This window comes from Pelobates fuscus, chromosome 7 (assembly GCF_036172605.1).
Source record: "Pelobates fuscus isolate aPelFus1 chromosome 7, aPelFus1.pri, whole genome shotgun sequence".
NCBI classification, from domain to species: domain Eukaryota; kingdom Metazoa; phylum Chordata; class Amphibia; order Anura; family Pelobatidae; genus Pelobates; species Pelobates fuscus.
This window is the reverse complement of record NC_086323.1, coordinates 64,069,035-64,093,566: the sequence shown is the minus strand read 5'-3', so window position 1 is coordinate 64,093,566 and position 24,532 is coordinate 64,069,035. Positions and strand designations below refer to the sequence as shown.

At 40.1% G+C, this 24,532-nt stretch overlaps 1 protein-coding gene across 3 annotated transcripts in view; it reads right to left on the bottom strand.

The window, feature by feature from the left end:
* ABCA4 (ATP binding cassette subfamily A member 4) overlaps positions 1–24,532 on the bottom strand; it is a 181,307-nt gene that overhangs the window by 33,539 nt on the left and 123,236 nt on the right. For 2 of the 3 annotated variants that reach the window (XM_063428353.1, XM_063428352.1), the window contains 13 exons: positions 21,276–21,469; positions 20,476–20,560; positions 18,503–18,708; positions 17,906–17,954; positions 16,169–16,252; positions 12,256–12,461; positions 11,713–11,837; positions 9,282–9,380; positions 8,850–9,042; positions 7,002–7,096; positions 3,804–3,836; positions 2,435–2,540; positions 2,280–2,354 (listed from right to left, as the gene is read on the bottom strand). In XM_063428353.1, the coding sequence (XP_063284423.1) occupies positions 2,280–2,354; positions 2,435–2,540; positions 3,804–3,836; positions 7,002–7,096; positions 8,850–9,042; positions 9,282–9,380; positions 11,713–11,837; positions 12,256–12,461; positions 16,169–16,252; positions 17,906–17,954; positions 18,503–18,708; positions 20,476–20,560; positions 21,276–21,469 (1,550 nt within the window). The remainder of the gene's footprint in view (positions 1–2,279; positions 2,355–2,434; positions 2,541–3,803; positions 3,837–7,001; positions 7,097–8,849; positions 9,043–9,281; positions 9,381–11,712; positions 11,838–12,255; positions 12,462–16,168; positions 16,253–17,905; positions 17,955–18,502; positions 18,709–20,475; positions 20,561–21,275; positions 21,470–24,532) is intronic. The other variant, XM_063428354.1, reaches the window with a different exon arrangement.

Sequence of the window (24,532 nt, the reverse complement as noted above, 5' to 3'; positions counted from 1 at the left end):
TAATTATATTTTGGTTATTCAATTAATCCAAGATTTGTTATGAATTGCCAATGGAATTATAGGTCAAACTCTAATTAGTTTTTCAGCTAAAGTGTTTTGGCATAAATTTAGCAATTCTTTTATCAGTTCTGCAAAAGCTATTGTTGACAGGGTTATTTACTAATGTAAGAATGTGCATTTCAAATTTAAAGGGCAAAGTAGCCAGATTGAAAGCATAGCGGACTATGAGAATTTATCTAGTTTGGCGATTTTGACCTTAAATTTGACAATCATTTTGAATTCACTTTTTTTTCTAACTCGGTTAGTGAATAACCCCATAAAGAGGGATCTTATTCCCTAAAAGAATTGTAATGAATTTTATAATAAAATTGCTAAATTTAGGAAACACTAGCTACTCTGGAAAAAAGTATTGAAGGGAAAATATAGTGCCAGGAAAACAAACTCATTTTCCTGACACTATAGATTTCCTTTCTGTCAAGGCCCCCTCCCACGGTGCTGAAGAGGTTAATAACTTATGTGGGTCTAGCACCGATGTCCCTTGGGGCTGGCTCAGCTCCGCCCATGCTCCTCCCCTGCCAACGTCCGTCGGTGGGGGAGACCTAATACGCATGCACGGTTTATTATTTTTCGTATGGGAAAAATCTGACATTGAAGGTCCTCATGCAGAGCGTGTAGGAATACAAACTTTTTTTTCTACCACTATAGTACCCTATAGTCTCCTCCGCTCTTGCTCTCCCCCTTTGTGTTGAAAGGTTTAACAATCAGTTTGTCACTTACTCAATTCCAGCGCTGATGTCAGCCAACATCGGGGACCTAACGCCTAGCAATTGCATAAGGACTTCCCCATAGGGAAGCATTGAATCAATACATTCCTATGGGGTTTTAGATTACGCTGGATGTCCTCATGAAAAGCGTGTCATTAAGCGGAGCAAAAGTCCACGAAGAACCCAGAAGTGTCTTTAGGGGCTGTCTGGTAGACAGCCACTAGAGGTGGAGTTAGCCCTGCAAGGTAATTAATGCAGTTTATCAATAACTGTAATAACAATAATTACAATTGATGGGTCACAGGGACTGGGGCACTGCACCCAGATCATTTCAATGAGATGAAGTGGTCTGGGTGCCTATAGTGTCTCTTTAAGAATTAGTCATACCGTAGACATCATCTGTGATATATCCCATTGCTTGCTTATTCATAATTCTAAGACAAACTGAAAATATAACCAGTGTAAAACAAGACCTTAAATGCAGAAATTAATTTTGCCTTTGAATGTTAGTTGTTTAAGTTAAGATTTCATAAATTGCGCAGCCATATGTAAGCCTAAATGCTCTTCAAAGTCACCAGAATTCACAGTCTAAATGCATAAAAAAGTGAAATATTAATTTTAAAAAGCACATTTGGTGTTCGTAAATAGCACTCATAGACTAGTTTGATAAGCCTTTCTTTAGCCCTCTAAAATGCGGTTATTTTATTTTATTAACCAATACCAGATTTTGAGCATTTTTTTTTAAATTCGAGGTTGATGTAGTACTGACATCTTCACCCACACTTGTCGGACAGCCTTAAAGGACCACTCTAGGCACCCAGACCACTTCAGCTTAATGAGGTGGTCTGGGTGCCAGGTCCCTCTAGAATTAAACCTTTTTAGTATAAACATAGCAGTTTCAGAGAAACTGCTATGTTTATAATAGGGTTAATCCAGCCTCCAAATCCTCTAGTGGCTGTCTCACTGACAGCCGCTAGAGGCGCTTGCGTGATTCTCACTGTGAAAATCACAGTGAGAGCACGCAAGCGTCCACAGGAAAGCATTGTAAATGCTTTCCTATGAGACCGGCTGAATGTGCGCGCAGCTCTTGCTGCGCATGCGCATTCAGCCGAAAGGGAGGATCGGAGGAGGAGTGCTCCCCGCCCGGCGCTGGAATAAAGGTAAGTTTAACCCCTTCCTCACACCAGAGCCCGGCGGGAGGGGGACCCTGAGGGTGGGGGCACCCTCAGGGCACTATAGTGCCAGGAAAACGAGTATGTTTTCCTGGCACTATAGTGGTCCTTTAAGCTCAGTTCCATAATGAACTGAGCAGTCATTTAAATAGAAAGCATGTTCATATGTTTACTGCCTTCTCAGACCTTTAAGCTTGTTTTCTATTCCACATTCTGGAATCCATGAGCTCAGCAAATCAAGTGAGAACGAAAACAATGTATTGTTGTCCTGCGTAATGTTGAAAATACAAATTAAGTTTGGTGCAACAATATGCATATTTTCTTTCAAAACAGAAGCTTGTACCTTGACATTATTTTCAGTTTCCAGGTCTATGAGAAAAGCTTGAAGTTGCTGGGAAACACTCTTTGTAGTAATGCCCTAGACAAAATACAAACTAGATTAGCCAGTTTCTAATATTATTTGTTTAGATAAACAGAAATGAGCTCTCTTTTACTTACTCCCGTCACGTTGGTCATATGACCCAGTTCTTTGAAAAATTCTGTAATCATTGCTCCATCCACTTCAAGAACAGGGAGTTTTCCACCCACCGAGATTCCACCATATCTACAGACAATTTAGTAATGAGCAATGAAATTACAGCACAAAGTCATCACTTGGTTCTTTGCTATTTCATTATCACTATATAGTACCAACATATTCTGTAGAACTTTGCAAGGGAGATTAACAAGTTTAAAAAAGTAATCAAAGAATTTAGAGATGTTGAGGGCCCTGCTAAAGTGAGCCATCAGTTCTGAGGAAGTTAGGCAAGGAACTAAAAGGATATCATTGTATTAAAGGTTAGGCGAGATCTTCAGGAATGATGACTATCTAAAAATATTATCAAAGAAAATAAAAAAAATAGAGTGTGAGGAAATACCATAGAGTAGAAAAATGAAAGTGCGAAATGGTACACAAAACCCACTCGTTATATTAGGACATTCGAAGACAGACTAGTGTAAAGAGAAACATTTCCCAGAAAGATAAGCATATCTAGAAGGCACGTTTTAAGAGGTATAGACTAAGGAAACTTGCACATTGTAGGGAATTTATTAGAAATGATGCTGCTCTATACAAATTCTCCAAGGGGCAAGGATTACTGGTAGAGCAGAGTGATCAAGAAAGGGTGTACTTGTGATTTAGAGATACATTCCAATTAGGAGTAGAGTGGTTGTGAGGTTTGCAGTTTGGTGCCAGTATTGTAAATTTGACAACGACAACATGTTGCCATAAGACACCTTACTAAACGCCGGGACAGGGGTGGGTGGCTAATATACGTCCAATTAACAAATCTCAGATAGCGAAGTATGTTTTTTTGTTTTTTTTTAAATAATAACACGAGCATATAAAAAAAAAAAAAAAGAGAATTCTATAAATCAAATGCTTAAAAATCTCAGTTCAATCTATTTTAATTGTACAGAATGTGGGAAAACACAGAGTGAATATTAAACAAAGTGGAATTCGATGTGCTGTAAGATCCAATAGGCTGGAGCTTCCATCCATTCAACAAAAAAAAAAGCACTGGACTCAGCAGTTGCTGGTCAATATTTTCCTATGTTATCACAATTAGGGAGCCCTAGAGTCCCATAAATTATACTTTCACCACCAAATCCCACTACATTGTCCTGAAAAGTAGTCAATATTCCCACAGATAGACATCAGTGAATATGAAAATGGTTATTGATCTACTGATGGTGAACAAAGTCCTTACGAGGACTGTAAGAATACATATTCAAGTCTATATAATAACAGCTTTGTAAAACTATATGAACTGCAATTTTAATTATATAATTTTAATAACGATGCAAAATCTTCAAACATGATACAGACCTTTGCTCATTGACCCAATATTTGCTCTTCATACTGAAAGAAAGATAAAACATTTAGATGATATTAGTCAATGGAGAGCAAATTGTCCTTTTTATTTATGTAATGACAATGCTGTTTGTATTAGGCTAGGATAGGATAAAGGGAATTAGGAAAAATTTCTCTCCTTAGGGGAGACAAGTAGATTGTCTCCAGTTAAGTATTAGAGTTGAGCTATACATTATATATGGTCATGGTCATTGATCATATGTTTAACTGTTATTTATTGCTTTATATCTTAACTGTGCAAATTTTAGCTAAACATTTCATTTTAAAATATAAAATAGTTGGATATTTATTAAAAATAATAATATCACAATAATTACAACTATGGTAAATGTTCGGCTACATTAAAAACTTTTAACCTTAAGTTCAGTTTGTCTTGCTCATTTTGTTGTCTGTCTCAAGGGCAGGTGATTACAGTATTTCCTGGGGTACGGGGCAGCTTTATAAAGTATCGTTTAATAGGTTTGAAGAGGTGACCAGTCTTCTATGGAAACATAAGGAATCCGCAGTGAACATTGCATTTGTTTCCATGGAGCAGGGGTCCTCAAACTCCGGCCCCCCAGATGTTGCTGAACTACAACTCCCATGATTCTTTGGCTATCTATGTAATTCAAAGAATCATGGGAGTTGTAGTTCAGCAACATCTGGGGGGCTGGAGTTTGAGGACCCCTGCCATAGAGATTTCTCCACTTTTAGAATATTGCCCCTAACTCCACACTGCCCTATTTGTGCTCTCAGCTCTTCCAGTTGATTCTATGCTGTTCTTTGACCATTGACTTACATATGCAGTCTGTGATTTTTTTTTTTTATGACTGATCAATGTACATAAATCATAAACTTGTTTTTGAAACTTTTTGACCAATTGCATATTTTTTTAATGGCCTTGTTTTGTGTAAGATGCGTTCATAGTTGATTAGGTGAACACATACACTATGCTGTGGCAGGCATCTACAATACAGGATCCCATTTTTACAATAAAAACATCTGACTAATACAGAAATAATGGGGTTTTGATTAAAAGCTAGAACTTTGTGAGCTGTAAAGCTATATTAGAGTTGAATGCATGCACTGAATCCAGCATGTTGTATCAACTGGTCGAGGCAGCATCCTATAATGTGTGCATGTTCAGGTGACTGAAGCCCTTTTCCTTCATATATGAGTGCCTTTAATCAATGCATGTTATTTTAAGTAAATATATTTACACATCAAGCAGGTCTGTCCTGAATATACAAGTCCACTTTAAAGGCCTTCTTGAATATAGTCCTTCTACGTGAGAAAAAAGTACCAACTACAGAAATCGACACATAATCGGGGAACATTTTACCTATCAAAAATTCATTTGGGGGGGGCGGGGCCTGACTTGCAAACTGAATGGTCGCTTGGCAGAGGAGCTCCCAGCGCCAAAGTGACTTTTGGGAAAATGCCCGCTGATTTGATGCCAAAAAAGATGCCGGGGTATGCTACCCAAGCTGGGGGCACCCTGGTGAATCGCCTGATACCAGACACAAGCATTTCCCACAAGCACAAACCTGAAGTGGCCCATGGCGACTTGCGGTGGACGGGGATGGGGGGAGGCGGCCGCTCCCCTCGCCTCCAAGCCGGGGGTGCTGAGCCACTGATCGCTCGCTCCCCCCCCCCTCAGGACCGGTGGGGGTGAGCCCGGTCCAACCTCGCCAGACAGCTTGGCAAAAGCAGACGCAGAAAACGGAGCCCCACAAGCAACTCCTAGCAACACAGGCCCCAAAATGGCGGACGCCACGTGCGACCACAACGGCGATAGAGAGGGGACCAACATCCTGACACGGCTGGACGCCATCTTCGACGCCTTTTGGGCGAAACTGGCACACAGAGAGCAGCAGGGCAACATGCCAGCGAACCTACCCAGAGAGAGACCCACATGTACCAGCTACAGCCGCGCTGTCTCCCGCCCGAAGGTAACCACAAGATGGCGCTGCCGCCATCGACGGAGACTTCTCCTGCCCGCTTGTAAGAGACTGAAACAAGCAGTGATGGCAGCCCGCAGGGACATACAGGCTCCAACCAAACCCCACATGAAACCAAGACACGTTAAGCAACCTCCGAGAGGTAGGCTCCTATCACGACACCAGAACCTGCCAACAACATGGGGGACATCCAGCCTACAAAACACCAACTACCCGCAACGCAACTACAAGTACCTATGGCAATAGGAGAACGGGCCCAACACCGGAACTAACACGGCAGAACTTTGCCCTACCCCAGCAGGACTTACATGCCCATCTAAAGCACTTACACCTCTGCAGCCTTCCATCGCAGGGCATCGGCTAAGCAGCATACAGAGATGACCGCAACCGCCAAAGGACACTCGCGGTAACCACACCACATGGTGCCCTATAGACATACAGGGACATATTAAAGAAATATTGCTTTACTCAAAAAAAATAATTTTGGGGGTAAGAGGCAAAATGATTGGCAGCTATTATGGGAAAAAATGTCCATTTACATCCACGCGCCCATGTAACAGCCCATAATGATAGGAAAGATTTGTCTTTCTCGGTAAGAAAGCAGCCATTATATCAATAAAGCCTATTCCCAGGACAAACGGTTATGTGACATAGTGACGTTTAGGCATGCAGAGTTCTAACTATATATATATATAAGAAATCATTCTCGGAAATAGTATCTGGCAACACTATACTTTTCTCTAGTTTCAATTTACTTTGCTACATGCAATCATCAATAATCATTGCTCCGATTAATTTATTTAAGCAAATAGACCTTTATTTTGTGTCTTGCATCACAAATCTTCCTACTTTTATATCTCAGTTGAAAGCAAGTTTTGGTCACCTACGTCAACAGAGGAATTTGAGTTCAAAAGTATTGCTATTAAAAATCTCGTAATAACCTGGGAATTTTAACCACTTACTGCAGAATATAATTTTGAAGTAGATCTAGATAGTGGTAGTGGTGGTTAAATAGATATTGTTGTCAGTTTGCCTCCAGATTTATAATAACTGCAGTACTGACACTTGTCAAAGAACGGATGGTAAGCAGTTGTGAGAGATTGTGAACCAATTACTCATCAGCGAACATTTTCCTTGAAACCCATATAGAAAATATATTTCAAGTGAAGATTTTTCATTTCAGAACAAGGTAATGTGCAACATTCAACAATACCTGCTTCTTATCAGATTAGGATATGTTTTCAGGAGGAAATCTGTAATATTTCGTTCTGTCAGATCTTGTAATATCTCGGAGCTGGGCTGAATCCGCTGGTAAAATAATAAATGCAAAGTTTGATAAGCATATTTCACGTGATAACTGCCCTATTCTATGATAGTAAAAATAATTCACAAACTGCTAATAGATATCCCATAGTATTCTGGCTCTTTTGAACTACAAATCGAAATGGATGAGTATACTGGGAGTAGGAGTTTGCAGCTGCAGGGGCATCACAGCTGTTTATGCCTATCTGTGAAATAATTTCTGAAATTGTTACACTGGTTGACGAGAAGATGGGGCCACACCTAACAGGCTATGATATAAAGGTGCAATGGTGTGTATTCACTAACCAGTAAATATGGAACTACATGGAACTTCAATTTCCAAACTTTGGATACAATAGAGGGGTTAAAAAAAATAACCAAATTGGAAGGGGTTTTCTCTAATTTGCATTCATTGTAAATTCGCCACAATATAGTACAGGAGTAGGCAACCTTTGGCACTCCAGATGTTTGTGTAATGCATCGGCAGCATTAGGGATGTAATGCATCGGCAGCATTAGGGATGTAAGAGCATTATGTGAGATGTAGTACCCCAGGTCTAGACAATGGCATAGAAACACGCACTTTAACCAACCACCCATGTTAGATGCAATGTGTAGGTTAGATTTCAACAAGTGATGTCAGATGATTTTTGTGTTTTTTTAGTTTATGTTTAGTTTTTGTTTCAATATGCCCACCCTTTCTCTCCTTCCCATCTTGTCAGATGTCCCCATTTGCTCCAGTGAACATGATAACATGACATAGATTTCTGAGAGTTGTAATTCAGGTGTTAGTGTTCTGCTGTAAACAGGTGGTAACTCCTAGAAACCCCTGCTTTGTCCACAAACTAGTGCTGATATAGAACGTTAAATGATCTTCATTATGATTACCTTTACTTATAAAGCAACAACACTTTCCATATTTCTGCTCAATGATTGGCAGTTCGTGGTTCAAAGAACCTGCAAAGCCTGAAGGTTTGCAGCAATTTTTAATGTAATTTGTACTTTATTGTTAATGCATAGAGATGTAGAGATAGATTATGTTTTAAAAGGGACAGTCCAGGCTGGAACTGAAGGGTCATTTTTAAATGAAAGAATTCTATCAGATAAAGGTGTTTTGTTTTGTTTTTTTAGTGCTGATGTGGATTCACCAACTATATCACTTTAAATAATCCAGTCATTTTTGAAGCAGAACCTACAGATTAACAATGGCAAACCAATGGGGCTATCTAGAAAACATGGTCCATTGTTCTGTCATGGTGAAAGTTTTTTGTTAGTGTTTACCACCTACAGGAACATACAGCGTATAGTTTTAGTTACATTATATACTTTTCTTTTTTAACGTTTTTTTGTTTGCACAGGATAACACAATTTGAATAGGTTTTCTAAGCTGCTAATTCTAAACATAGGCAATCTGTTAATGATCTAAAAATCGCAAAACTGATATAGCACCTGCTTTGAAATGCAGGCATTTTATAGTTTGTGGAAAACATCGGAGAACATCTGAATGTGTTTTCTCAGCCAAGCGAAAGTGATAATGTTTTAAATGTGAGAAATCTGCAGATGCACAGATCACTGTGTATTTATGGAACAGACACTGAAATTGAAAACATCCATAACCTTCTTTTACAGGTAAATAAGTGGATGATATCAATTATAGATTCTCAGTGAGTTTAATAAATGGATTATGTGGTACTAAATGTCAATTCAATTTTTTTCAAAAAGATATGTGCAGGACACTGGCACTGTTAGGCTAATGTTACCTGTGGTGGAGGACGGCCCCCTGCACCCTCAGGGCATTCTGGGAGCATAATAAGCTTGCTTTTGGTACTACAAGAGCACGAGGGTGATGGATTATCAGGGGTCCAATTCTGAGATAGAAGTATGCTGGTTACACTTGGGGGCACAGAAGGGATGATCCATTCACTTGAGGTGTTAATGCACGGATATTTTTTACTAGAAAAACAAAACAAAACAATAACCAGAGAGTTTAAGTAGAAGTAATAAAACAATGGTGGAAGAAATCAATATCTAACATAATACATTGATATGCAGATATCCATTTTTTTAAACTATGTGAACATTTAGATAATTATAGTGTTGAAATATTTTATGATGGGTGAATGCAATGACTTTATTCTTCAGAAGCTGAAAAGTAAAGTATTAAAAAAATAATCCATATCAGGGCCACTTACGACAGTGGTTCATCCTTCATACAACGAGTTCCAAACCCTGGGTTATTCAGGAAGGCATCAGATATGGGAACCATTCGTTCATTTCCAGGCTGCTCATTGCTAAATATATGGTATATGTGACAAGAACAAAAAGATAAATTACTAACAGGGTCAATCAGCAGCAATAGTAAGAATTCTAATTAGAATGAGCAAGCAGTTTGGGATGACGCAGAAAAAATACTGCAATGTATTCCAATCTGAGCTTCAAAAATAAGGTATTGGATGTGTAAATCAATTTTAATTCTCCATTATCTCCCAAAGGCTAACCATTAGTGGAATAAAAATATGGGTTCTAGAGCATGCTGCCACTACTTGACCTCTGAATTTGATGAGACATAATGACTGTAGACACACATTTTCACCGGTATAATAGTAAGACAACAGAAAGACATATCGATCACTCTCCAACAAATCACTAAAGGGCAGTGCTGCCATAAGAAAATTTGGGTCCCCTTACATGAGCTCTGGGCCCGTAGGTCTGCTCCAAGTCTGCCCGCACTGCTGACCCTGAGTGTGTCTATAAATTAATAATCTCACCCTTTCTCAATTCTCTACCTCGCTCCCTTTGTCAGCTCAGAGCACACGCATGAGCTCTGAACCTACAAAACAGTCCATTCACAGACGTCTCTGTGAGAAACATTTGGTTGAACCATGCAAGACCTTGGCAGACAATCAATAGAGGAGGGAGATTGGTGCCGTGAGCTTCACCCAGCATTGGTTTACTGGAACATTTCAACTGAGAAGGGGGAACTAGTAGCAAAGGTCAATAGGGCATTGTAAGCCTAAAAAAGCAAACTGACAAAAAGGTTTGGAGTAACCCTTTAAAAAGAAGCATGGTGTGAGGCATCTACATGAACTTATCACTGAACCATGATTGACATCTTTTAGAAGCATCTATAGCTCTCACTAGCAGTCATGCACAGATTAAAAAAGCAAGGGGATAATATGAGGAGGACTAAAAAATTCCACTTGCAACTATCTATTGACTAGTGGTGAATAGAAATTCTCCCCTCATGTGTGTGCCGTGGATCCTCCAGACTTGAGGTGGTAAGTAGCTTTTAAGGCCTCACTGATAGCATATGATTAGAAATCCATGATATGAGTAAATGTTAGTAGTAGTGAAAATATTCCAATTCAACCAGACAGCCACTAGAGGTGCTCCTGGGTCATCAGGCAACTTTTGGTTGCATAACTGACACTGGATATCCTCACACTATGCATGAGGACATCCAGCATCAGCTAAAACCCCATAGCATTGATTCAATGCTTTTTCTTTTCTATGGGGTTGTCATAATGCGATAGCGGCGCTCGCCATGCATGCGCCTTAGATCTACGATGTCTGCTGACATTGTGGGAGGAGGAGCAGAGGCGGAGCCTGACCCAGCATCAAGGGACATCGGCATTGTTTTCAGGTAAGTGGATTAAGGGTTTTTAATCCTTTCTGCAGTGAGGTGGCGGGGGGCACAAGCGTGGAGGACACTATAAGGATCTATAGTGCTAGAAATACGATTTTGTATTTCTAGTCCATAGTTTTCCTTTTTTGCCACTACACTGTTTCCCCAAAAATAAGACATCCTCGGAAAATAAGCCCAAGCTTATTTTTGGGGGATGCTCATAATATAAGGCCTACCCCGAAAATAAGCCCTAGTTGCTAGTTCGATAATCTGTGTCTTGGGGAATTTACCTCGAACATAGATTTGCAGAATTCCATTCACGAGTAAACTAATCTATGTTCTGGGAAGTTTCCCGGAACATAGATTCATGAGATTCCATTTGCGAATAAGCCAATCTATGTTCGGGAAAGTTTTTCCGAACATAGATTTGCCGGATTCCATGCCCTAGCGAACTGGTCTATGTTTGGGTGAGTTCCCCGAAAGTAGACCTGCTTTCTAGCACATGCTTGCTACCATTTGTCCCCAAAATAAGACATCCCCTGAAAATAAGCAATAGTAAGTTTTTCAGGGGGGAAAATTTGTATAAGACTCGGTCTAATTTTCGAGGAAAACGGTTATAGTCTTGTGCCCTTTAGCCAACAAGCATCATATTGTAGTCCACGAAAGGGTGGCACCAAAATACATTTACTACACAAAGTCCTTTGTAGTATAATCTCGGTACCTCAATAGGTAGCACAATTTGCCCATATATAGTCTGCTGAAAATATCCAGCATGACAACACAATGGTAGATTTATTTCCTGTCCTTACAAAATATAGGCAAACAGTTTAATATAGCCATTTTGAATGTTTCACTTTTTTGGAAAACAAGACCTCATAACAAACCATCTCAGATGTATTACCTCTCTGTTATTAAATACAGTTTAGTTCTAGTGTGTAGTTTTTACAAAGGGAGTGTTTAAAGAGGATGTCATTTGCTAATCTACTACTTTGTCTGACCTGAAGAAGATATACTGTTGCCCATAGATCCATGGATGAAGGGTTAGGCTGGGATATTCTCCAAATGGTGGGACGATCAGAGTGAACACTAGCGCCAACAACACAAAACTTGCAGGAAGCACAATCTACAGGTAGAACAGGTGACATAGCAGAATATGGTTTGAGAACATGAGGGCATATAAACAATCAAATCTACATCTTAGTATTCTGAGTGAGATGTAGTTACAAAAAGCAAAAGTAGGCAGTCATCAAGGAAATCTCTCCAGAATTTTACTAGATAATTTAAAAGTTTTTAGAAGCTTTGCTGTGCTGTTAAACACTAACATCCTGGTTAGCATTATGCAGAAATTGCCACTTCCTCTATACAAAGTTCTACAAAAAGGTGCAACATGGACTGCAAATGTGACGTAAAGTAAGAGTCTACTTCTGGAAATAGTTAACAGGAAAGGGCTGGTTATCACAAAGGCTAAACTGTGACTAATGTCATGTTTCATTCATGTTCTCCCCAGCATTGTCTAACAAACATTCCCATGAAGAGATTACCTGGGCAAGAAAGTCCTTTTGACTGCGAGTAGCATGGTGGAAGCGTTTAATCATGAGTGCCTTGAACTGTTGGTGCATTAGATCATTGCCTTTGATTTGTCGGGATCCCCTGCCGTCTGCTGCACTGGGTACTGGACATTGCTTAGTGTTGCCATCATGTTGGGCAGCTTCTGGTGGGCAGGTTTGAACTTTCTTTCCTTCTGGCTCTAGAATTGTATTGTGACAGCTATTAGTGTTTGCAGTGGAAAACTGCCCAAGCTCTGTTCACAGAGCCTGGCCAACTGTGCGTATTCCTGTAAATGCACAAGTGGAACATTTAAACACCCCCTTTTCTGTTGAAAATTACAAGCTTAATATATTTTACCTGCCTTGTTTCCAGTGCCAAGATATCATCATTGCAGCCATCTGCTCTTGCTTTTTCATCAGCAAGCATGCAGATATCTTTTGTCTTCTCGTCCAACCCAATGCTTCACATAGAGAAGCATTGTGAATGAGAAGTACATGCATGGCGTGCACCACACTCCTTCAATCTCATTTCTCTTTGAGAAGCATTGATTGAAGAACTGAGTCTGACCCTGCTATATCAGTGGAAGCTCCCCATAGTGTGTTTAGTCTTCCAATGAAAACATTTCTGTATCTACAAAATGGCAATGTTTTACATTGTAGGATTAGAGCTTCAATGAAGTGGTCTGGGTGCCTGGGGTCTGGGCCTGGGTGCCTGTAGTGGTCGATTAAAGTGATATGCATCACTTTGAAACTGAATGAGATCGTTTTCTCACTCTGCAGGCTGAAAAAGCAGGTAAATATGATTTTTATTTTCCATATTTACCTGCTTCTTCTTTCTTATGTTTTCCACACTCCCTCCAGGGGAGCACCGGTCTAACCAGTGTCCTATCCCTAGGAATGCTGCAAAGGTGCATTGGGCATGCCTGACAGAGTAACACATGTGCAGTTGGAAGATCTCTTCAATATCTGACAAGGGGAGAAGAGAGGGAGTATGATCAGTGTGATCATGCAGAGCAGGCTCCGTTGTTGGGTTTTTCTCTCCTGTTGCAGGTTCAGGTGTTGGGTTTTTCTCTCATGAATCATGCCCTGCTTCTGTCATTAGTGGGCTGGTCTGAAACTGAATGGGTAGGTAAGAGAGAGTGGGAGTGAGGTTGAAGAAATTCCCCTAGCTGAGTGATGAGCCCAACAATGAAGTCTGATCAAGTTCATAGTAAGTTTATAAACATTTATTACATACTTTTCACTGTTTTTCTGTGAAGCTGTAGGAGCTTCTGCGGCTCCCTACATATCATGAAAATATCATAAAAGGATCAAACCACATTATGTGAAATGAGAATAATAACCGACTTTGCATTTTAGAGAAATATGCCAGACAGAAAATAGTATATATATTGCTAGATTTCCCCATGATGAGAAGCACAGTCTCATAGCTGTTAAAAAAAAAGGATACAACATACTCAGTGCAGTTTGGTTCAATGTCTTTCAAAGTAACGCAGGTATAACCCAATACAAACCATTAACTGGTCTTACACTAAAACAGCTTCATGCATTAGATTTAGAAGTTGCAAATTGAAGTACAACTAACAAAAATCTTCTCAATGCTCATAAAACAGTTCATTATATAAGCTCAGCAGTTCTATAGAAAATAAGTCATTTTGTAAGACTGAGTAGACTTTTAAGTAATCCTAAACAGCCTGGGAATTTGCAGAAAATCCAGATTTTTTTAAAAAAAATGTGAGTGTATTTTGTTTACTTGTTTGTTTCCATGTTTTTAAAACACGTGTCTTAGAAAGGACCCATTTTAATCTCATGACATCTTGGCAAATGTTGGTTTTCAATCCACCCTAAAGATTCCAACAGAATCAATCAAAACAATTTTGCGCCGTTGTATAAACCTTTTTTTTGTATGTGCTGGTGTGTGTCTGTGTGTCAAGGTTTGTGTATCTGTGTTTGTATGTGCCAGTGTGTGTATCTGTGTGTCAGTGAGTGTATCTGTGTTTGTAAATGCCAGTGTGTGTATCTGTGTGTGTGTATGTATCTGACAAACAGATACATACGCACTGGCACACAGATGCACACACTGACACACATATACACACACCTTGACACACTGACACACTCATTGACACAAACTGGCACATACACATACAGATTCACACACATTGGCAGATACACATACACACACACACACACACACACATACACATACACATATGTTTACATTTGCTGTGAACTTACCTTTTTTCTTCCTTCAGTGCTGTAGGCTGCTGGCTGAGGATGGTGTGCCAGGTCGGCAGCTGCTACTCACTCCCCGCTGCGCTCCCTCTCCCTCCAGCCGGTGCACTCTGTCTGGGAGGAAGTGCTGTCACTTCCTCCAAGCATCCCATTCCTGTTTAACTAAATGCTTGGGCCACCCAACGGGCAAATCACTGCGGAATCCCAATTTTGTTCTTGCGGAACCCTAGGGTTCCTCGGAACACCAATTGTGAAACACTGTTCTAGACTCAAACCTGTATTGCAAGTGTTTATATATCTACATGTTTTATTCACCCGTTATACATTCTATACAGCAATCCTTAATACAGGACTTAATAAAATTTGGCAAAATGCAAAAACTTTGGTTGGCTAAGCATCAGGGGATGGATAATCGCAGCATCTAGCATGGGGTGATATAATGCATCTTATATGGTGCAATATGCAAAGCAGCAAGCTAAATGTGCTGGATATAACATCCTTTATATATTGAGCAACTACCTAGCTACATCCAACCAAAAGCAGGCCAAGGTTCTATCTCTGCTCTTACCAACAGCATACAACCGGGCTATGGTGACAAATTGTTTCTGTGAATCTATAACTTGTTATGCCTTTAGTGGTACAATAGCACTAGAATATTTTAATTTTTACTGCGTGGGCTATATAAAAGCAAGCTGAATAGTTAACTACAATAGGGATAGTTTCCTGATAGCAGTTAATAAAGATGGGTAAACCAGAGAATATTCTGTTTGATGGGTCTTATGTATCTTCTAGTTAAGAAATTGTGTTATTACAAAAAAAGTAAATAACCCAACTTGATATCTATATATCTTCTACAGACATTTAGACATTTTATACACAACATAATACTGTTATTCTATGTTGATATCCTGGGCAAGTCACTTTCTGGAAGAAAAAGCACATTTACCCTCACGTGATCACTAAAGAGAGCTACCGGTAATTAGACTTAGCGAAAAAATCCCACAATGGTGAAAAGCCAGTTTTATAAACCTCAAATGCTGAGGGTTTAATTAAAGCCCTTAATGAAATATACCTTCTGAAGTGCAACAATGCGCATGTGCGGAGGGATGTGTCTGTGTGGGTCCTAATTCAGTCAGTGATACTTTCTAAACACCCTTCTAGTTATGTCAGTGGACACCAACATTAATATCTAAAATATTAAATCACCTGTAACTAAAAAACTGAATACACCACGGATTATGATTGGTGCATCATTGAGGTTTCATTGTATATAATGAATGACGTAACTCTAAATATAAGTATTGTTCGATATTGGAGGTCTCTGCAATCTTCTGACCATATCCCATGATCCTTGGTCTGGTCATCTAAGATGGACTGACAGGGCATATCAAAACCAAAATAGCTTTAAAAGGCATTGTTCATAAAAGGTATCTTATTAAACACCAAGGAGTGCTGGACATCTTTGTTTTTTTTTGTATAATAGAAGGGCGAGACACTTCAAATATTTCCTATATTCCATATTTGTTACAACATCAAAAGTTTATATTAACCATTTAAATTTATATTTAAATTTAAAAAAGGCATTTACCACTTGGAATCACTTGAAATCTTTTGGCAAAGACCTACTGTATTAATTCAGTGAGTTTACCCATCTTTATTCAGCCCGAGTTACCTTTTTGATCAACATTGATAACGATTGCCTTGTTCTCCGTCGCTAGACTTGTCCTGGATTTCCGCTGTTGTAACATCCATTCTTCTGTTATTCCCACAAAATAACAAAATCAAGCAAAAAAAGCCTTACTACTACAAAAGTTGTAAAATGTCCTCTACGTTGGGGCAGCGCTCCTCGTGAAACCGCTGAGTGTGTAATATTGTTTACACATCAATTGTCCTTAGCTTAACCCAGTTTCAGGTCCAATACATGTTATGACTGAGGAAGATAGGCGTGGGTGTTTAAGTGCAAATGTGATAAAGAACAACTGAAAGGGCGTTTTACTAGAGCTGGTGACAAATAGGATAATGTAATCATTTTCCGGCATAGAAATACACTTTCCATGATGATACAGAAGATTTAACCCCTTAAGGACACATGACATGTCTGACACGTCATGATTCCCTTTTATTCCAGAAGTTTGGTCCTTAAGGGGTTAATTTGGTACCCTTAAATATGACAATTCCACATATTGGTACCAAACTAAGGAGTTATATACCAAGCAGCTGAAAGAGCACAAATACAGAAAAAAAACTAACAGATTTTTCTTAATTTTGCTGTTTCTTAGTAAATAAGTCCCTATTTTGCTATCTTTAGGGGACAAAAATTTACTGAATCTGTCCATTTTTACTTTGTTTCATTTTGTAAAGAATTTGGGAATTTGGACACTTTCGCCTTGGTGAATTTGGCCGAAATTCGATTCAGTGCGAAACAAATTGCACATGTCTAGATTCTAGACACAGATAACTGTTTCATTCTGTTTACATGGAGATCTCTGTCCTAAATGAGTGCGCCTATGATCTGTAATTGCAACATAGCCGGTGATGGCAGGCTAATCCATGGCTGACTAACTGGACTGTCAAAGTAGAAACACCTAACAGATAAAATAATATAGTCTTTCGCCCACAAAATACACTAAAAGTAACTGAAGAATATTTTGGATTTCAAATTTCTTGGATACAGTCACGAAACACGTATTAATACACTAATGCCAGTTTATCTACAATGTATCAACATTGTTTGCTATGAAAAGGGCATTGTGTGTAATGTAGGCTGTAGACTTCTACAGTGTCAAGGCAAGCCATCACCCTGATACAAACTGACATCAGAGTTACTGCAGCTGGAAACCTGATACTTGAATTAGAACTACTCTACCACCAGTCCTGCATTGAACGATTAAACATGTCCGTTCTAATAAAGATATAGGTAAAACCTGGTTTGTTGGTCCTTAAGGGCTGCCCAAAGGTCTGCAACCTTAGACAACGTTTTACAACCTTTTGAACTTATGGGCTAGGGTGCAGACCATGGAGATTAATTGGGTTACTGCACTAGATCCTATGAATATAACTTACTTATGGATTCCAACTCCTATAAGCTGACAACGCCTAATTGAACCACCAGCAATGTATATCCTACTGCAACAAGTGGCAAAAAAAACCCTCCTTGGAAAGTTGTCAATGTAACATAAAGATGATAACTAAGCACTTCAGCCTGCATTCCCCACCAGCAGCCGTTTGTCTTAACAGGGGTTGAAAATGTTTTTCAGATGTCAATCAATGTTTATTTTATAGATGTCTGTCTTGGGTTGTTTTTTTTCTAAATTTATTTTGAAATATTTCAATAAATAATAAACACGAAAAGAAAATCTGGAGCGTCCAGAGACTGAACAATAATACTTTCAAAGTATTAACACAATACCTGGGGTTTCTGTTCCTGTGACCGAATCAGCAGTGACTTTCAGGAAAATCTAAGGAAGTAAAATAGTGTTTAATAGTCTATACAGTTTTAAAAACTTGATATTTTGTTCAGGAAAGGACCAGTGGTTTTCAGACCATCGCTTAAGTACTTAATGGTAAACATGGCAACTTTTGAAGCCTGCCTCCTGTCATCATGGCAAAAAAGGGGGTCCCAACCATACTACAACATGGTAAAACTTATACCATTATTTCAGGGAATTTTATGTAACTTTAAAACCAAAACAAACACCTACACTGCCCAGGTGTGCTAGCAATCAGCTGCCTAACACAGAGCACAGATCAATGTGGAAAGGTTGCAAGTTCTGAGGTTTATTTGCTTGGAGTTGAATACACTAAACTGGAATTGTGGAGAAATTACAAAAGAAATGCAAATTTTAGCCCAAAATGCCAAACAGCCTTAATTCTCAGCAATTCCCAGTTTAACGAATAACTCCCATGGTCTTTTTTATTATATACCATTCAACAAATAAATATGTCAATGTATTTTGACATCATAATCTAAATCCAAATTTTAGTATTAATGCATGCTGAGAGTCACCTCTTCCAGGGGAGTGTCAGAAATCCCAAAGCTGCTCAGCCCAAGGTCGCTTATGGTCTCTTCCAGCTCTCGAAACAGGCTGGCATAAGCTCGGTATTTGAAATCTTTGCCTGGCAGCAGATAGATCAGCTCCTGCCCAATGCTTTCAATGAGTTTTGCCTCCGGAACGTGGTGTTGAATTAATTCTGTTAATCCGTTTATGTCACCTGCAAATGTGGAATAATGCACACCGACAAATTACCCTCCATCACTAGATAAATCAAATTAATGAAAAAGGTGATGATTGAAAACAAATATAGGTTTAATCACATTCTTTGTAGCAAAATGAACCATTACAATACCTTGCAGTTCAGAACACACTACACTCCAAACTCCAAGTGGCCCAGCACCAATTCACATGCGGTGTCTAATCTTACAGCAATGGAAAAGCTATCATTCATCATGCCAGTCATTGTGGGCTATAATTCTCTTAAGAGAGTGACAAATGTTAGTCATTACCCTAGGATATAAAAAGGTAAATCAGAGATATTGTTTTCTCTAGTTTCCATGTAAAGTGTGGTTCTAGCAGTAACAAGATGTCATATCGTGGGCCCTTATGTTCTGCAAGCACACATCGACAGTGGCACAGAAAGATTAATGCCAATGGAAAAGGACAGATCTCTGTGCCTACCTCATGCTGGTCCCAAGGAAGTTGGGAATTGGGGATGCAGAGATCACTTGGAATTTAAAGGAAAACCATCATGAAATTAAAGCCCACAAATGGGATGACCCCTTGAGGCAAATAATTAAAAACATGGTTCCAAAACTCAGCACTCAAAAGAGAAAGGCAATAAGAGGAGCTGCTGTAAAAATGTATCTTTATCTATCCATAGTTATATACAAACAAGTTAAAAATGTGCGGCAAGTCAGTAATTTAAAAAAAATACTAAATATACTGACTGCATATGAGAGAAAAAAAAAACAAAGAAAAAGTTTACACAGTCCTAGAAAAGCTGGATGAGTTTCCTGTCTTAAACTTTATCAACAGCTACCAGTTGCTTAACATGGCTGGTTTAAGCGGTCTTTGTTTAGTACTAGTACATGTTTAGTACATTCATCAATATGGCAACTGCACCTGCATTCCGTGATTTATAGAAATTGAGAGCACTGAATACCAGTTGATGGTGGGGAAGGAAAAATCACCCCACAAGAGGATTAAAGGATCCAGCATTATAACAATAATAACAAAGTATTTAACCAGGAAAGGTACATTCAGATTACTCTGGTTTCCAAGTACGACCTTAGCCAACATCGAGAGGTTGTTACTATCACCCAATTTACCCAATTACTATCACCCAATTCACCCAATTTAATCTACCTCGGAAGGATGAAGGGCTGAGTACCCAGCCGGGATCAGAACAGATTCTGCTGATGCATTAACCCACTGAGCTATTTCACCAGCCTTAATTATGAAGACATGTATCTTAATTAACCATCAGTCAGTGTGACTTTTTTTTTTTTTTTTTAGTGTTGGCATTTACTGTTACATCGCACTACTGGAAAAATAGTTAAACTTGCTACATTGACTACATCTTCTTAAAAAGTGGTTGTCACAGAAATACCCTGTTTTGGAAATTAACCCTTTCAGTTTTAAAAAAAATAAACAATAATGAAAAAAAATGTGTACTACATTGTGACGATATCCACCGCACACTCCTGTTTTGTATTAGAGAAGCCATCGTATCGTCAATGAGAAAATCAAGCCTTATAATGTTCTACACACTAAAGCTCTGTTTTCAGTTCTTGTGAGAAAGTTAGTGGAATGCAGAAAGGGAATGACCTTAACCCCTTAATGACACAACTTCTGGAATAAAAGGGAATCATGACGGAATATATCCGTCGTCTGTCCTTAAGGGGTTAAACTTTTCAATGACAATTCATAAAATCTAACACTAGGGGTCACTGGTGCAACATCAAAGGTGGTTTTGCCTTACCATCCAATTCTTGTTCCAGAGGATTCTCCTTTGATTTAGGTGCACAGCCTGGGCAAGGACAAGAGCAGTCTGATCTGCAGGAGGCCTGTGGGAAGGAATGTATAAATAAACATGGATATTTCAACACAGAGTTTTACAGAACTTAACAGGAGCAGTTTTCTGCCTTTTTTGCATGACTCGCCAATACATCTATTTCATTAGAGAGATAGCAAGTTATAACATTCTCTATAAAAGGCAAATAAAGCTCTTCCTGACTACGTGTGATATACAGGAGTCCACCAACAGCTAGAATGTCGAGGTTGACCTCCTATAAGTTGGCCTACAGGGAATAAGGCTAAAGTTATGTAAAAAAAAAAACTCTATACAGTCTTTTCATTGATAGCCATAGATAGCCTTTTCTTACATTTGAGTGTAATTTTTCTCAATTGCTTCCTTAGTGCCAACCATGTTGATATTTAAGCTGCACAAGAGTGATGGGAGTTATAACCCATAACGGTGTGCTACAAATTACAAGTATTTGCTGGTATGTCTCATTTTAGATTTCTCGCTTTGTTAAATGACCAGCCTTTGTCTGGCTGAGCATTATAGAAGCAGTTATAGCAAGCATCCGTATTGCCAAAATTGCATATCTAACTTTAATATTTTGGCCTTACTTTTTTAAAGTTGTTTTGTTGGCTCACAATTATTGAACACATCCAATGAAAATGAAAAAGCAGTCTCTGTGAAGACATGTGAGATATGTGGACATGCATTTTCCCTTATTATATTATCTAAATTTGATGAGATTTTTGGACACTTACAGAGTCCTTCTTCCCGCCTTCTTTGACATTCCTCATTCGACGGACCAGAGTGAGGTAGAAGCCAGTTCCAAAACAGTTCTTCAGAAATAGTGGAGATCCACTGCAGTAAAGCTTTCCTTGAGATAGAATTGCAATCCTATCCCCGAGTAGGTCAGCCTCATCCATGTGATGTGTAGAGAGAATGATAGTTCTGCCTGGAAAATAAAATTTACTAAACTGCAAGAAGTGTTTATTTATTAATAAAATATTTTACCAGGAAGGATACATTGAGATTTATCTGGTTCTCCCAGGACAACCAACAGCACATGTCCTCACTACAGACGGCTGTACAGGATCTGCAACGGCAGAACCTACTACATGAACGGCGCTTTGCTGCCCAAGAGGACTCCAGAAGGAGACATAACTTGAAGGTCAGAGGAATCCCAGAAGAGTTGCCGGAGACGGAGTTGCCGCAGACACTAAAACGTATACTGACGGCCATACTACCCTCTAGCCAGGCTAAGTCCATCACACCCACAGACTTTTTCCGGGCCCCCAAATCTCCCAGGGCCCCAGCCGCGGCTACAAGGGACACCATACTCACCTTCAGGAACGGGAGGGACAAATCGGCGATCCTCGCTGCCCTCCGCGACAAAACCCCTCTGCTGTTTGAGAACATGCACTTGACCTTTTAAGCTGACCTGTCCGGGGGCACCCTGGCTTGGCGCAGGTCGCTCCGGCACCTCACATCCTTACTCCAGCGACACAATATACCTTACCGCTGGCGACCCTCCCAAACACTCCTCGTACAACAAGGAGGAAAAACGCACCAGATCCACGACACTCAGGACGCAGCAAATCTCCTGCGGGCCATGGGCCTACCGCAGGACCCTCACACCCAAGAGAGATCCCAAGACCGTACCTCCCCAACTCACAGCTGGGACCCGACGCGAATTTCCACTTTTGTGCCTAGAAATACTACGCCAGACGCCTACGAACCATGAACCGCCCGAAGGGCCTCGCTAATCCCGGGGAACAGCTCAACATGCCGCTGGACTATTACCCAACTGTTGTTTCCTGGTTATTTGTCTCAAGGACCGCACAGAATGCCCCTAGCTGTGGTCGTTACTTGCCCAACCGCATTACAGCATACTCGACGACCGAAGGGCTCCAATCCCTCGGACGATTCTCAACTGCTCCCTAACGATAACTAATCTGGAGCACACTGTAGCCGCAGCTTGACACACCGGAGTCTCACCCCAGCCTATGGGGTCCTCTTGAGCGGGACATAAACTCTGACACCGAGGCCAACATATCCGTACCGCAAGCGATTAGTGCCTGATGCGGTCATGGAGGACTTCAGCCCGAACGGCCCTCTATCGGTCCCCCACACCCTGGACTATATTGCCGATGAGCGATCCACCTTCGCAATTCAGGTCATGGTGCTTCTGCACATTTCTACCGGGACTCAAAAGTTTGTTTATATGTCTTGATTTTCTCCTTACAACTACATTATTAGATACTGCATCACACATTGGTAATGACACACTTGCCTCCCTACACTCTATTGTCCATCCTATCAGGCCCTGATACACCCTAGGCCGTTCATTGCTGCCTTACACAATATGCTAATACGCAGGCCTAACAAGCCGTCAGGTTACAGTTTATACCACAGCGCTTGAGCTGAACAGGGCTGCTTGGCTAACAGGGTGGCCCAAAGACTCCCCACCAATAGATAGACACATCCCAGTTGTTAGAAGGCGTAATTCACGCTATCTTGATAACGGGCGAGAGGGGTACACACACCAGGATCCGAATAATGAACGCAAAAAGGGAATCGGATGCTGTGATGTATCCACTCCCCGTTCAATATTGCCGAAACCACCTCAGCTTCACTTGTATTACACCATATATCCACTATGGTTAATGCTTAAATCCGCATACTCCCGAGCAATGCCATACTGTGATCGATTCCACACCTAGACCAGGTACCTAAGCAGCGCCAGCTAGCCTAGCTAGACACCCAGACTGCACACGACATAAGGACACATAGTATATACTCTGCTAATAGGGTACAAAACCAGCACATTAACGGGCCCATCATTACAATCCCAGCAACTAACTACTATAGGCGCGCAGATGGCTCGCTTACACCCTCCTCCCCCAACTACTAATTTTAACAACCGCCCGGTATGAGAATTGTCCTGCACGAGTCACTCGTATTATCCCTCTCCTAGACAATCATACACTGCTCCTGGACCTATACTGCTACTCTCTTAGCTTACACAATCTGTTTTCCCGTTGCTACAACCGAAATGGACATGGTACTTCACTGTCATGCCAATGTTGTTTTACCGCTCTATGACGGGTACATGCAGTTGCAGCAGGGCATACACATAGGCTTTTGTTTATAGACACCCAGGAAGACTTACCTGGCAGGAGGCAGACGGTAAAGCACACCTTAACGAGTTATGTTTCAGAAAGCGAACGGAGCACTAATAGCCCTGAACATGCCCTCTGTTATCACAAGTTTGTTCCAGTCTCAGCTGTTATTAAGTAGTGTTATTATTTGTTTTTGACCGTGTTTTATTTAATTCTTATTCTTCTTGACACATGCTGACTTAGCGATTACCCCACTCCTTACTATAAAAATATGCAGATCCTCTACCTGCCATGGTTAGTTCTGTAGGAAGATAATGTGCCTGATGCTGATGTCATGACGGCATGATCTGGTTATTAATGCCTGCACGATAACGAGAATACGCAAATAAGACAAAGAGTATCAATGTTGACCTGACATTTTGCTTCACAGGCACTATGACGACGATAATCGACTTTGGCAAAACTTAGATAGATATACGGTAATGAGTTCCTCTACCAGCCTACTTAGCTAAGGATTTATTATTATTTTGAGTTCAGAACTTACTAAACAGCAGCTACTGACACTAAGTTACTCTGCTAACTACATACCATATAACTGTGCAATGTTTTCCCTCGTTTCACACTACACTTTAAAACCATATCAAATGTAAAGCATGTATTAAGTTGCTTGTGTCAACTGCTGTTGTGGCATGACATAACTGTTTGTTCACCCCTGCACAACAAAAATAAAGAATTAAAAAAAAAAAAAAGAATAATGATATATGGCACGCCAAATTATCTCTTATGTTGGTTCTTGTCTAGAAGGGCAAGGTTCCTGTTCCACAGAACCCACTTCTATAACATCAATCGAAATAATCTTGACAAAGGCCCTAAGGGGTCGAAACGTTGCTGTGTAG